Below are 12,775 nucleotides of genomic sequence, written 5' to 3' on the forward strand. Positions count from 1 at the left end.
GCAGCCATACAGTGGGTGAGGTCTTACTTGGGAGGAGAACAAATGGTGGATGTAAATGGCACTATGTTCTCATCTCAACCACATGGTCATGTGGAGTCCCTCAGCAGAGTGTTTAGGTCTAGCCTCGCGTAGCCAGACTATATCACTGCGTGGATATGAGTCTGGTGCTTCCATGAGGATGTTTTTTTTCCCCCAAGGGGCGGGATCAAAACAATGGCAGAGTGCACATTTTTTTTGCACTCGCAGATTCGTCTGGTCCCAGGCTAGTTTAGGTCCTCTTTAGTTTATATAATATGTTAATGTCATGAAGGCAGCCCGCAATTGTAACCTGCTCCTTTCCGCCGAGGACTCTGCTCACCTAGTCTCTCACTATGATAAATCAGAGTTGAAAACATATACTTCTCTATATACTATACTGTACTATATACTATAATATATATTACCCTTCATCTGGGCAAAACAGATTTGAAACTCTTCAGGCCTAATAAGAAGTCTCCAGTGACTATATTAGACAATACTCTTATCTGGAGAGAGTATAGCACTAAAAGTTATCAAAAAGTAAAGTTTCTAGGCAGAATATCCACATTCATTGACAGAAGTGTGTTGAAAATCTTGGCAGTGGCATATTTCGATTACGCTTGCACATTCTGGTAAAATAGCATCCCCAAGGTCTTAAAAAAGACGTTGCAGACCTCTCAAAATAAATTAGGTTGATCCTTAATCTCCATCCCAGAACTCATCTCCTTCCTGCCCATTTCAGTAGCCTCAGTTGGCTCAGAGTGGAGGAGAGAGTTTCACTTCAAAATGTATATAGTTCATAGGATTGTAAACAATGTTGCTGCCAAAGCAATTGCGTACTTTTCCAGTGTTAGCGATGTACTCCACCAGAGGTAGCTCCACAGACTTGGCACCATGCAAGTTTAAAAGCTTGATGGGAAAGGACTCCTTTTTGCTGGCTTCAAGTCCTCCCTAAAGAGCTTTCTGAATACCAACTGGTCTTCATTCTAAATGTATTTATTTATCTCTGCTGTCCAGCCCGAAACTGCTAACTCCAAAACGCTCATTGTTCAGGAAACGAAAAAACAAGATATACGTTTTTCAGAAAATGAAGAAAACCTTATATTTTTAAAACAAAGCAATACTACCTCGTCAAAGTTGGTATAGTGACTGTATATATTGTGAGATACTTGCATGTGTCATTATATTATCAACACTTTACCCAAATCGCGGGTAAATCAACACTTTACCCAGCGCGAGTGGAGTTAGAAGTTTCAGACGAGCAGAAATCATGCTGAAATGGAGTTAGGTGTCCAAACAACAGTAGCTCCACTCGCTGCTGAGAGAGGTTTCAAAAGGGTAGATTCCCAAAAGCTAACAATGGATCTCCAAGCTCACAATGCATCACAACAACGTGTGAATTAATGCCCTGATGCTTCAAAAAAAAAAGATGAAAATGGAGTTAGCTGGTCCCGGCTGGACACCGACGTTATATTATTATTTGTATACATACTTTATATTGTGTTTATTTATTGTCTCCGCCAGGCCGAAGGCATGGTGGAGAGTATATTTTCGTTCCGTTTTTCGCTGTGTGTCCCAGGGACGCGGGAAGTACTTTAGAGCAAGGGGTGCTGGTAAACGGGACACATGCACGCGCGCGCAGCGCGCGTGCATGGGTCTTTTTCGCATGCATGGGTTTTTTTCGGGTTTCCCGCGGATAAAGTTACTTTTTTTGTTACTTTATTTCGGTTTTAGGGTTAGGGTTAGGGTTGGATTAGGGTTATGTGATTTAATTATTTTGGGGGAGCCGCGCCCACCGGAGAAAATCTCTCACACACACACACACGCACGCGTTCAGCCTTTTTTTTTTCCCCTCACAACGGCAGGGGGTGCTGCAGCACCCTCAGCACCCCACTTCCCGCGTCCCTGGTGTGTCCAAGCTAACATTGGTCAAGCTTCACGTGACACGTGACAATATGTTGAAAGGGTGTGCTTTGATTGGCTAGCGAGACGCATGACGAATTACATACCTATAAATAGGTGAGTCACTTCGAAACATTGCATTGCATGTTTCGAAGTGACATCAGTGCCATCAGCCAAGCTAACATTTAGTCAGGAGATCAGGAGAATCTTGGAATACATTTCTACCAAAAATCCTGCTGCTGGCGGAGACTTGTGCTCCGAGGAGCACATTTTCTAGTCTATCTATTGTATTTACATCCTCTGTTAGCCCCAACTCATGTCCCATCATACGTATAGGACCAAAATAGAAATAAACCCTCTGGCATTTTGTGTTATCCTATACGGGCATCTCCTTAATAGGAATATATGGATGACGAATGAAACAGCTTTGCTCTAGGGTCGTCCTTATATGGCGAATACTAATTTGCCACTATATAAACTGTAAAAGGCTGAGCTGAAGACAGATAATTGAGTTCCAGAGTTATTTCATTTCAGTAAGATTAATATTGAAACTAAGAGAGAAATGACATCTTTGAAAGAAGATCCATTTCAACTCGACTACTCAATACCTCCGCCGGTTACTAGAGCTCCCACGCAGGACGTTATTTCAACCTCTCGCGAATACCTCTTACGAGGATACCGCCCTGACCAGCGGTGCTCTGGGCATTCTCCTACCAGAACTCCAAACACTAGAACTGATCACTACAAAAATGAGTTCTCCCCAACAGCACAAATGAAGTGTGACAAAGACCCACATGTCTAAAACGTCGGTATGGTCCTTTAAGGGGGTAACAGCAAAGCCAAGTTTACAGAAAGTAATTATAGTGTCTAGCTACAGTATATACTTGTAAATGCATTTGGGTTGTTTTGTATATTTTCCTCCACAAAAGCCTTTCTCTAAGGTGAGTACATGGAAATAATGCACACACACCCACAGAGCACGAGGAAAGAGCTGCCTACAGTGTGGGTACAGTACCGTATGTGGTGTGCCACTGAATTCCACACATTCTCTTAGCTCATGCCTACAGCATGCCATGTTAATAACCCTGTACAAGCCCTCTTACAGCCTATACACAGTTACACACATGCACGTACACACACATGTACTCACTCACACACACTTACACGTGCACTCACAGTCTTGCCCCCAGTATGTATGCACACATGCATGTACGCAGATATGAACTCAGCACACACACACACACACACACACACCGAAGAAAATGCATGTACACACATATGTATTTGACCACACATACGCAGACACATACACACATGGTTCCTACACCCCCATCACCACGAAACACAAACATATACATACTGTACATAACCACACACACACACACACACATTCCCGGCCTAACACATGAGCATATGTACAACGCCCACAGACAGACTTGTGTTTATGTTTAGTCTATCGATGCCAATTCCCATAGCACCCAGCTCTCCTGTTCAGCTAACTAGTGCTGATACTGGGTTGGAAGGCACTAAAGCATTTAAATACATTCTGACTACTGGAAGCATGGGTGTGGACTTACGTAGTAAGTAACAGTAGTAGTAGAAGCAATAGTGGACAGTAACAAAATAACATTTACTTGAGTACTGTACTTAAGTACATTTGTATGCAAATATTGAGACAAATATTGTACATTTGACTCCACTACATATAGGAAGGGTAAAAGTACATAATTAATTAACCACTTAAACCCTTGTGATGCGTTTTGATCTTGTAGATTGACTATTTTCAGTGTTATTTATATATATGTTTTTGACATTTCTGGAAAATACTTTGTAAATTGTACTTTTGAATACTTAAGTATTTTTAATAGTACTCCAGTACAACTTTCACTTGTAGTTAAGTAATATTTGACCATGAGTATCTATGCTTTGACTCAAGTACTACTGGGGCTGAGTAATCTGTCCACAACTGGACTACAGTAGTAACAGTCGTAATAGAAGTAACAATTACTATGTGAATTGTTACAGCGTGTTTATTATTATATAATACGTTTATTGCCACATAATACACTTGTTATTATTGCATAATATTGAAAATGATGATTAAATAATTATAGAAAATGCAGCAATAAAGATATTTTAGGTTTCAAACTGACAATGGTAACTCTTTACAGTGCACAGTAGAACTGTGAGTGTTACGTTGTCCATTTGGTTCCATGTGTACAGTCTCGGAGTTAAATTAACACTGAGGATTTGACTTTGCATGTACTTTGTTCTATGGATGTTTTTTCCCTGCATTTACTAGTGCATTGTGCAATACAGTATGTGTGTTTGAAGTGTAAAACAGAGACAACCATAGCGCATATATACTGTACATGTGTCTGTGTGCACATACTCAAGTGTGTGTTAAGGTAAAAAACGGACGTGTGTTTCTGAGACTGCTTGTGTGCATGTGAAGCCTATACTTAAGTGTGTATGAAAGAGGGACCTTAACAACAGCATGTGCGTGTGCCCAGTGCACGTGTGTGTGTGTGTGTGTGTGTGTGTGTGTGTGTGTGTGTGTGTGTGTGTGTGTGTGTGTGTGTGTGTGTGTGTGTGTGTGTGTGTGTGTGTGTGTGTGTGTGTGTGTGTGTGTGTGTGTGTGTGGTGGGGGGGCGGGGGGGTGTATGTCCTTGTATTGTTGCCAGGCAGATACAATACCCAACATTGCTATCCTCTGACATCAGGGTTTCCTCTCTCTCTCTCTCTCTCTCTCTCTCTCTCTCTCTCTCTCTCTCTCTCTCTCTCTCTCTCTCTCTCTATCTCTCTCTCTCTCTCTCTCTCCCTCCCTCCCTCCTGCCACCTCCCCCCTGGCGACTCAAAGTAACACTTTCCAACCTCAAGACACACTTGACTTCACATCAAACAATCGTGCAGTATCAGTTCGTACATTAAACCCCCCCACATATACACTCCTGCCCACCATTGTAGTGTTTTTTTTAGTGAAGCGGTAGTCTGAGCTATTTCTGGCCTCTTATGACAGCAGCATGTAAACAGTAGTCACTCTCACTGGCGAGTGCCAAAGATAGCTGCCGATCCACGTCACTCTTAACAATGGTGTGTATTACCTATCGCACGCTTTATGTGTTTGTTGTTTGTCGCTGTGTTGAGGAGGGTTGGAATTTCTGCTCTCTTTGAGGACAGTAGTTAAAACCCCCACTGCGAAAAAGTAGTAGGCTTTTACACTGTATTTCACACGTACATACAAGGCCCAAAATGCATTTTGAAATGTATTTTTCAAGATTAGCAATTAGCGATCTGTATGATGACAAGGAGGTCAGGTTAATGCAATTAATTTACTGTAGAAAACCAGCAGCACTAAGAGGGGTCCCAATGAACCAGGGTTTGGCACCACTGGTGTGTAGATAAGTTATAGTTACCTGGATTGTTGTGTTATAAAGTCATCCAGACAAAGATGAGGTTTTCACAGTAAATGTTTTAATTCACATCGTTCAACAATCATGATCACAGGGTACATACAACCATACAATACTTTTCCTGATATCAGATCAGTTACTGTAAGGTATGCACAAATCCACTTAAAGTATGTGCATACAGTAGGAAAGCATTTCAACACAGCGCAGCACCATTGACTACCCTGACAAATCTATCATAAAAAATAATTGGCGATTGGCCATAAATAGCTTATGCGACAGCACCATGAATGCCACAGTATAGTAGTAGTATAGTGATAGTGTAGACAATCACAGGAAAAAACTTGAGAGTCCCTTTGATATGCTGCTCTGTGGCCCACAACTTACCTGACATGTGGAATTGTCTTAGTGTGGTATGGAGTTTAAAACAAACACTAATAAGAAGTATTTGCCCAGAACTGTTTGACCCAGGTCTAATCTGCATGAGTCCATAATAAAAGCCTTGCAGAATAATATAATATAATTATTGATTATATATATATATATTGATTATATCCTCATCATCGCCATTGCATCTCACTCTTCCTTCTCCTGCTGCGTGATGTCGAAGGTCATCATAACAGCCATGTCGCCGGATTCCCCAGATGCAGCGGCCAGCTTCAGCTGCTGAAGTGCCCTTCCTGTAAACACGTCTGCCTCCCACACCCTGCTCTTGTTCAGCTTCAGGTCGGTTCGCCCCTCCTCCGCCACCACGCTCACCCTGCGGGCCCCAGGGACCCTGACCCTGAAGCGCACCCAGGAGAGAGGCTCCAGGAGCCCCATGCGAGGCTCAAAGAGCACGCAGCCTTTACCCCAGGCAGAGTAGGCGCAAGGGAACGGAGGCCCCGGCTGAGTGCAGCTGTTCCTCAGAACAAAGTCACACATGGGGCTGAAATCTCCTTCAGGAGTCATCCTGGCGTACAGCCCCAGCCTGTAGACCCCTGGGTTTGGCAGGCTGATACTAACCGTCACCTTGCTGTCAGTGTAGGTGCTGAAGATGTGGCGCGTGAGGGGGTAGTTTGTTTTTGTCTTGTTCTCATCCTGGACCAGCATGGTGTGAAGTTCTAGGTCTTGTTGGTTGTGGAAGGTGATGTTACATTTACCCTGCTGCGTGCTAATGAGAGCTCCTGTGTGGCTGAACTTGGATAGTCCTGCATCTTCTGTGCGTGTCCCCGGACCACACGATGAGCACAGGTTAGGGGGGAAAAGCTCGTCTGGGCCAACAACCTTCCCTTTGCAGTGCAACAGGTAGTTAGCGACATTCTGCATCTTGGACTCTGGGTTTTTGTAGTCCCGTAAGAACAGCGACAGGCGGTAGAAGCCACGCGAGGGGAAGAGCACGTGACAGGTGAGGCAGTGTGGTTGGATCTGGGTGGCCAGGCAGCGCTTGGCCACTGCAGGTTCCAGTTCTGGATGCACCAGCTCACACACCACCATCAGGGACTTAGAGGTCTTTAACACCAGCTCAAACAGCCCCGCCTCCACCTCGGCGACTTCACTCCCTTGGCTGCTCCCTGCTACCCCCAGGGACCCTGCAGTGGGCTGCAGGCCCCAGGAAAGAAAGGGGTTGTCAGGGATCACCTCCCTGGCTCTGGGTGTTGGGCACTCTACAGTGAAGGAACAGACCCAGCTGAGAGGGGCGGTTGCTGTTTCGGGTCTAGCGAACACCTTCACATCATACATGCCACTTGAGGAAGGAAGTATCTGCAGCTTCATGCTACGGTGAGAGACGGTGAGGAATCCGGAGGAGGAGTGTGAGCTGGAGGAGGAGTTGTTGGAGTCTTTTTGCTCTGAGGCTCCACTGTGCAGCAGGTCCTGGTGCTGAGTGATCTCGTAGGTGAACATCATGAGCCTGGAGAAGGACACAGACACGTTGGCCTCGCCGTCATCTGGGGAAAACAACAAATATGATTTTAGGTTAATGATTGTTCACCAGCACCTGATAAGCATTGATCATTGAAGAGATTTTTTTTTCTTCTTTGTTGGGAACTGTGGAGTTTTAAGAAACATAGGAGAGAAATATGTGACAACAGAGCCTGAGCTCACTTAATATTCTTAAAAACCTTTTGAATAAACTTAAGGATATACTGCCTACACCAGAGTGTGGTGCCTTTGGGATACCTTACTGAACATTCTTCTTTTTAAAGGTTAGTCTGGTCAGTGCATGACCCTAATAGCCTAGTGAGCCTTCCTCTGACTTAATTGCACAGTGAATATACTGCAGTTGGATGTAAATCAAATTTCATCTGCTGGGTAAGTTTAATAGGCTTAAGAGTGTGAAATCAAATGTCATTACATGACTCAAAAAAAGTCACAGTCATTATCAAAAAGTAAGAACTTTTTTATATAATTATAAAAGCCATTTTGGGGGGTGCAAGGTTTACAGTATTAATACTACTACCGTTACAAGAAGCTCTCTCTGTTTTCAATGTGAATCATTCACTTCACCTGTAACTATGTTGTAGTGTTTGGGTTGGATGAAGCTAAGGCCCATGGTGTAGAAGGCTGAGGTCTTGAACACCCTCTTCTCAAACTCCTCGAGGGGGACTGGTTTGTCTAAAAGCTGCCATCTCTCCTCGTCAGGGAAGTGGGAGTCGATGAACTCCTCTGGGTCCGTCAGGAAATAGAAGTCATCAAACCTGGAAGGGAACAGAGGCACATGGCTGGGTTGAAAATCCGTTCGTTTCAGTTGTAATCAGTAACTGCTGCTGGATAAAACCACATTTTGGCCATAAGTATAGATGCATATTTTTATAGATCAAAATATTGGACCCACACAGCAACTATAACATGAACTTGAACAACACATTTTTGTGATCAGGAGTTATATTTTCTCTGTTAGTGCAGATATTAACATGAAACGGCTTGTGTTAACTGTCTTTATGATGGTAACCTCACCACTGTGTGGCTTATTTGTAAGTAATTCCTTCCTAGACTGTGGAACAGCATTCACCTCCCTATCCAATCTGCCCTGCTATTTTATACAGGTATATATTTATACAGGCATCCTTTTCTGCTTGTATTTGTCTCTACAGTATGTGTGGACATCTGTTAAAAGAATATAAGTGGAATATAATGCAAATGAGATTAGAAGTGGAATATAATACAAATGAGTTCCAGAGCTTTGTCACCTTTTCACAAAGCTCTTGTGGTCCATGTCCACTCTCCCTGCACCCCAGCACGCATCCATTAGGAACCACTGTCCACCCAGTAGCACAGCGTTCCACATGTGATCAGACTTCACATTCCGCAGGCTCTGACCCTGCCGGTGCCCGAGGCCTTTACTGTGCCCTGGCACCTCCTGGCACCCGATACCAACCTCCCTGCAAGGGGAAAACAGGTCACAGTCAGGCTGGTGAATCTTGTCAGGGTTGACGTCTGCCATTAAAATGTTATCATTAAATTCAACACAGTTTGAAATGCCTTCAAACAACACTTAAGGTCAAACTTCAGCAAAAACACTCACAAGTTCCTTTGTGTTGGCTCTTTGGAACTGTGCTGGATCTTTGATATAAAGACGTTTGGAAGTAATTTATTTTAGTGGCCACTTCCCTTTTAAAAATAGATCAAACTGATTGTACTCATTTGCAGGGGCGCCGGAACGGAATATGAACTGGGGGGACACATCAGGGACACATGCACGCGCATGTGCGCGAACATTTTCGGGTTATTTCGAGTGGGTTTGTTGATTGTAACCCTCCCGAAAATTGTCGGGTTATTTCGGGTGGGTTTGTTGATTTTTGGGGGGGATAATTCGGTTATTTCGGTTAATTCGGTTCGCCTCACGCTCGCGGTGGTCGCGAGGTGCGGGGAACTGGACTGATTTTATTATTTATTAATACATTTTTTGGGGCTGGACTGAATAGTGGGGGGACACAGTGTCCTTTAATTAAACAGGCGCCGGTGCCACTGCTCATTTGCCTTTAACATGTATGTGCAGTCATATTTTGTCTGTTGTGAGCATTCGTTTTATGCCTTGCCGAACACACTGCTTTTACAATTGCAAAGGTGATTGAGCTTGAGTCCAAGTGCAAGTTTACTTTTAGTGCTTAAAAGTCATTTAAGTTATCTGTTGTATTGTACTGTATGTTACCCACATATACAAACACATGTGCATGCACACACACGCACACAATATCTTAAAGTTCTCTCACTATCTTGATCAGTGTAAAGTGACTTTCCATTCGTTTCAGTTGAAAATGTAAATTGGAATAATTGGTGAGAGGCAACATCTAATAAGTTACAGGTTTGTGTTCCAGGTGAGTTTACCTGCACATCTCGAGACAGAGGCTGGAGTATCCACAGCAGACACCCCTGCCTGCTGCTATCACCTCCTCTGGAGAGCACAGCTTCTCTGACTGGCCCAGGTACCCACTCACATCATACTCTAGAAAAGATTAGAAATCTCTATAATAATTGTAATATTATTAGAAATCACCTCATATTCTATGAGAAAGGATTAGAACAAACATCGATGTAAACTAGAAATACCATCGCGGTTGTATGCCACATCGTGGTTGTATGCCTCCACCACCCAGTTGCAATTTATATGCATGTGTGTTCAGACTCATAATATGGTGCTTTTTAGGACATTAATAAAAGATTTTAACATGTATGAAACGTGTTTTGTGAGGTCAGTGACAGTGATCATTGACCATCAAATTCTAATCAGCTCATCCCTGAGTCCAAGTCCTCTCCCAGGCATTCCTGAGATATCACGTTCATTAGAATAGCATGGACCCAGGGACCTTGACCTTTGAGCACCGAAATCTAATCTGTTCATCCTCGGAGGGACGTACGTACGTACGTACGCACATAGGTACGTACGTACGTACGTACGTACTTACGTACAACTCCAAAACATAATGTCTCCAGGCACGTCTGTCGCTGGCAGGGGCAGATAAAAAGTAGGCTACTTTAGTTAGAGATAATAATGTGTCTTGGATGTAATAATGTGGTGAACAATACCCACCTATGTTGTGGCACAGCCAGACCCAGATGGCACGAAGTCTCTCCAGCTCCGTTCTGGCTCCCTCTGTGATGCTCTGCGTTATGGTTTTCACATCATACACACACTGCTCCTTCAGCTGTGCATATACACACAAATACCAAACACACAGACACACAAGCACATACACACCAACAGAGAGACATGTACGCACGCACGCACGCACACGCACACGCACACGCACACGCACACGCACACGCACACGCACACACACACACACACACACACACACACACACACACAAAATAAGATATAATAGGACACTATTACACAAGCATAAGGTGCTTATGGCAGAAATCATCCAATCAGGATTCTGGCTCCACTGCGTAATGCAGATGAGACAGCAGAAGAAAGTGCGAGATCCTTTTTGGAGCAATTCAGCCGCTTGTCTGCATTGTGTATAAATACATTTCCGCCCCATAGTGTTTAAAGTGGGAGTTGTAAAATTACTCAGTTGTTTTGAGGGTGCTGAAATATTTGTATTCTTTGATATTATTAAAGTTAATATAACAAAATTTGCCATTTCACCAAACTATCATCTAAATGTTATTTCCTACCTGTTTCAAACGCTACAAGCATGCGTACATAAGACTACAGTACATTGATTTTGTGAGGAAAACAATTTCAATTCCAGTGTCACAATATCACAACATATCAAACTCCTGCTTCCATTTTATTAATTTTGATTTATTTGTTTCTGTGTTCATTTATCCATTTGTAACTCTGATATTTACAGGTCAATTTGGTTACATTTACAGTTATCACTGCATTCCACTGTGTGGGCTGCATCATTCATTGACATCTTATTTACCAGCATCCTCCAGTCTCATCCCGTGAATTGAACAAACTCAGTGACTCTGTGTGTGCTCAAGGTCATGCATGCTGCCTGGGTGCTGCTTGTTGTTGGTTTTCAGCCGTAGATAACTAGATGTTATCATTCCACAGTGCTTTTTCCTGCAGGGTTCAGGAACACACAGAACCCCACTCTATGTTATGGCTTCACTTCAGCTCTCCCCAATGCTTTTATTTGGCTTTGCTTTCATTATATCCCATGGCTACATCCTCTCATTTGGGCAATCTCCCCACCCCACCTAAATATAATGTACTGTAGGCCCTTACCGCTTATCCGCCTTGAAAACCTTGCTCTGTGTACGCATATGGATGTGGTCCTTCAGTTGGCTGAGCACGGTGATAATACTGCTTGGGTAGAGCAGCGTAAGGTACAGCACTGACATGAGTATAGTATACATGAAAAACAATGTTGGTGCTTCTTCAGTGGTTCTTTGGCTGAGGTGCTATATAGCAGTGGTTCTCAAAGTGGGGTCCGGGGACCCCCAGGGGTCCTTGGGGGGGTTCCCCAGCCAAAAGATTGATAGTTGTGTCTATCAGTGATTGATTATGTGTCAGTAACTCTGACAGTGTACACAAACATTTGTACACTTTCAGAGTTCAATTAACACTGACGATGCTACAGTGTAGATTGGGGTCCCAGAGATCAAAATGGTATCAAATGGGAGTTCGTATCAAAACTGGGGTCCTTTAAATTACAATGGTTGAGAATCACTGCTAAATTGTATTATATCTTAATCTCTTATATGGGGGTCCCTGGTGTATTTTTTTAAATGGGGCACTAATATGTGTCAATTTGGGGGTCCTTGACATGAAAAAGTTTGAGAAGCCCTGCTACAGTAAATAGCACCAAAAACTTTTCTAGAGTAGTAGTTTTAGCTTAAGGTTCTAAACCCTCTTTGGTAAACCATGGTAAAAATGTCTGTCTGTGTGTGTGTGTGTGCATGCATGTGCGTGCATGTGTGTGCGTGCGTGTGTGCGTGCGTGCGTGGGTGTCCCTCACCTCTTCCCCTGCCCTGATGGCATGCACGTCGACCCTGTGGAAAACCTCTGAACTTGTGAACAGGTCTTTTCGACGCCTCCTCTTCCCTGCCGCTCCCGGGGTTGGCCTTTGTCCCAGTTGGCTTTTAGACCTCTGGACTACAGCCACTTCCTCTGCCTCCTTCCTCACCGCACTCTTCTTCACCACAGCCACGCTCCTCGCTGCGCTCTCGGAGGAAAGCTGCCTCTTGGCCGCGGGGCGCTGATCCTCACTCTCCACCGTCAGCTTCTCCAGCACAGCATTCTGGGTAGACTCCACAAAGGCAAGCTTGGCCTGGACAGTCGGACCAGCTGTGACCCCTTCAGGCAGAGTCTTTACACTGTCCTTGGCTTCGATCCCATTCTGGACTAGGGCTCCTATAATTGTCACAGGGCTCTGTTCGGTTAAGGTTGGGTTGACACCCTGAAGGGAATGATGCTCCAGTGTCTTTACTTGTATGCACGTGGTCTGCGTGTGGTCATGTTGCTGGGAGAGTTGTGTGGTGCAGGAGAATGGGAAGGAGAACTT

At 44.0% G+C, this 12,775-nt stretch overlaps 1 protein-coding gene across 3 annotated transcripts in view; it reads right to left on the reverse strand.

Annotated features, from left to right (window-relative positions):
- Nucleotides 1-5,372: 5,372 nt before the first annotated feature.
- Nucleotides 5,373-12,775, reverse strand: part of ky (kyphoscoliosis peptidase) — a 9,414-nt gene continuing 2,011 nt past the window's right edge. For all 3 annotated transcript variants that reach the window (XM_084045487.1, XM_084045488.1, XM_084045489.1), the window contains 6 exons: nt 12,230-12,775; nt 10,342-10,456; nt 9,639-9,756; nt 8,501-8,692; nt 7,818-8,008; nt 5,373-7,258 (listed from right to left, as the gene is read on the reverse strand). The exon at nt 12,230-12,775 is cut by the window's right edge and continues 44 nt beyond it. In XM_084045487.1, coding sequence (XP_083901613.1) covers nt 5,907-7,258; nt 7,818-8,008; nt 8,501-8,692; nt 9,639-9,756; nt 10,342-10,456; nt 12,230-12,775 — 2,514 coding nt within the window. In that variant the 3' untranslated portion in view covers nt 5,373-5,906. The remainder of the gene's footprint in view (nt 7,259-7,817; nt 8,009-8,500; nt 8,693-9,638; nt 9,757-10,341; nt 10,457-12,229) is intronic.

This window comes from Gymnoscopelus microlampas, assembly GCF_963454915.1.
Source record: "Gymnoscopelus microlampas genome assembly, chromosome: 20".
NCBI classification, from domain to species: Eukaryota; Metazoa; Chordata; class Actinopteri; order Myctophiformes; family Myctophidae; genus Gymnoscopelus; species Gymnoscopelus microlampas.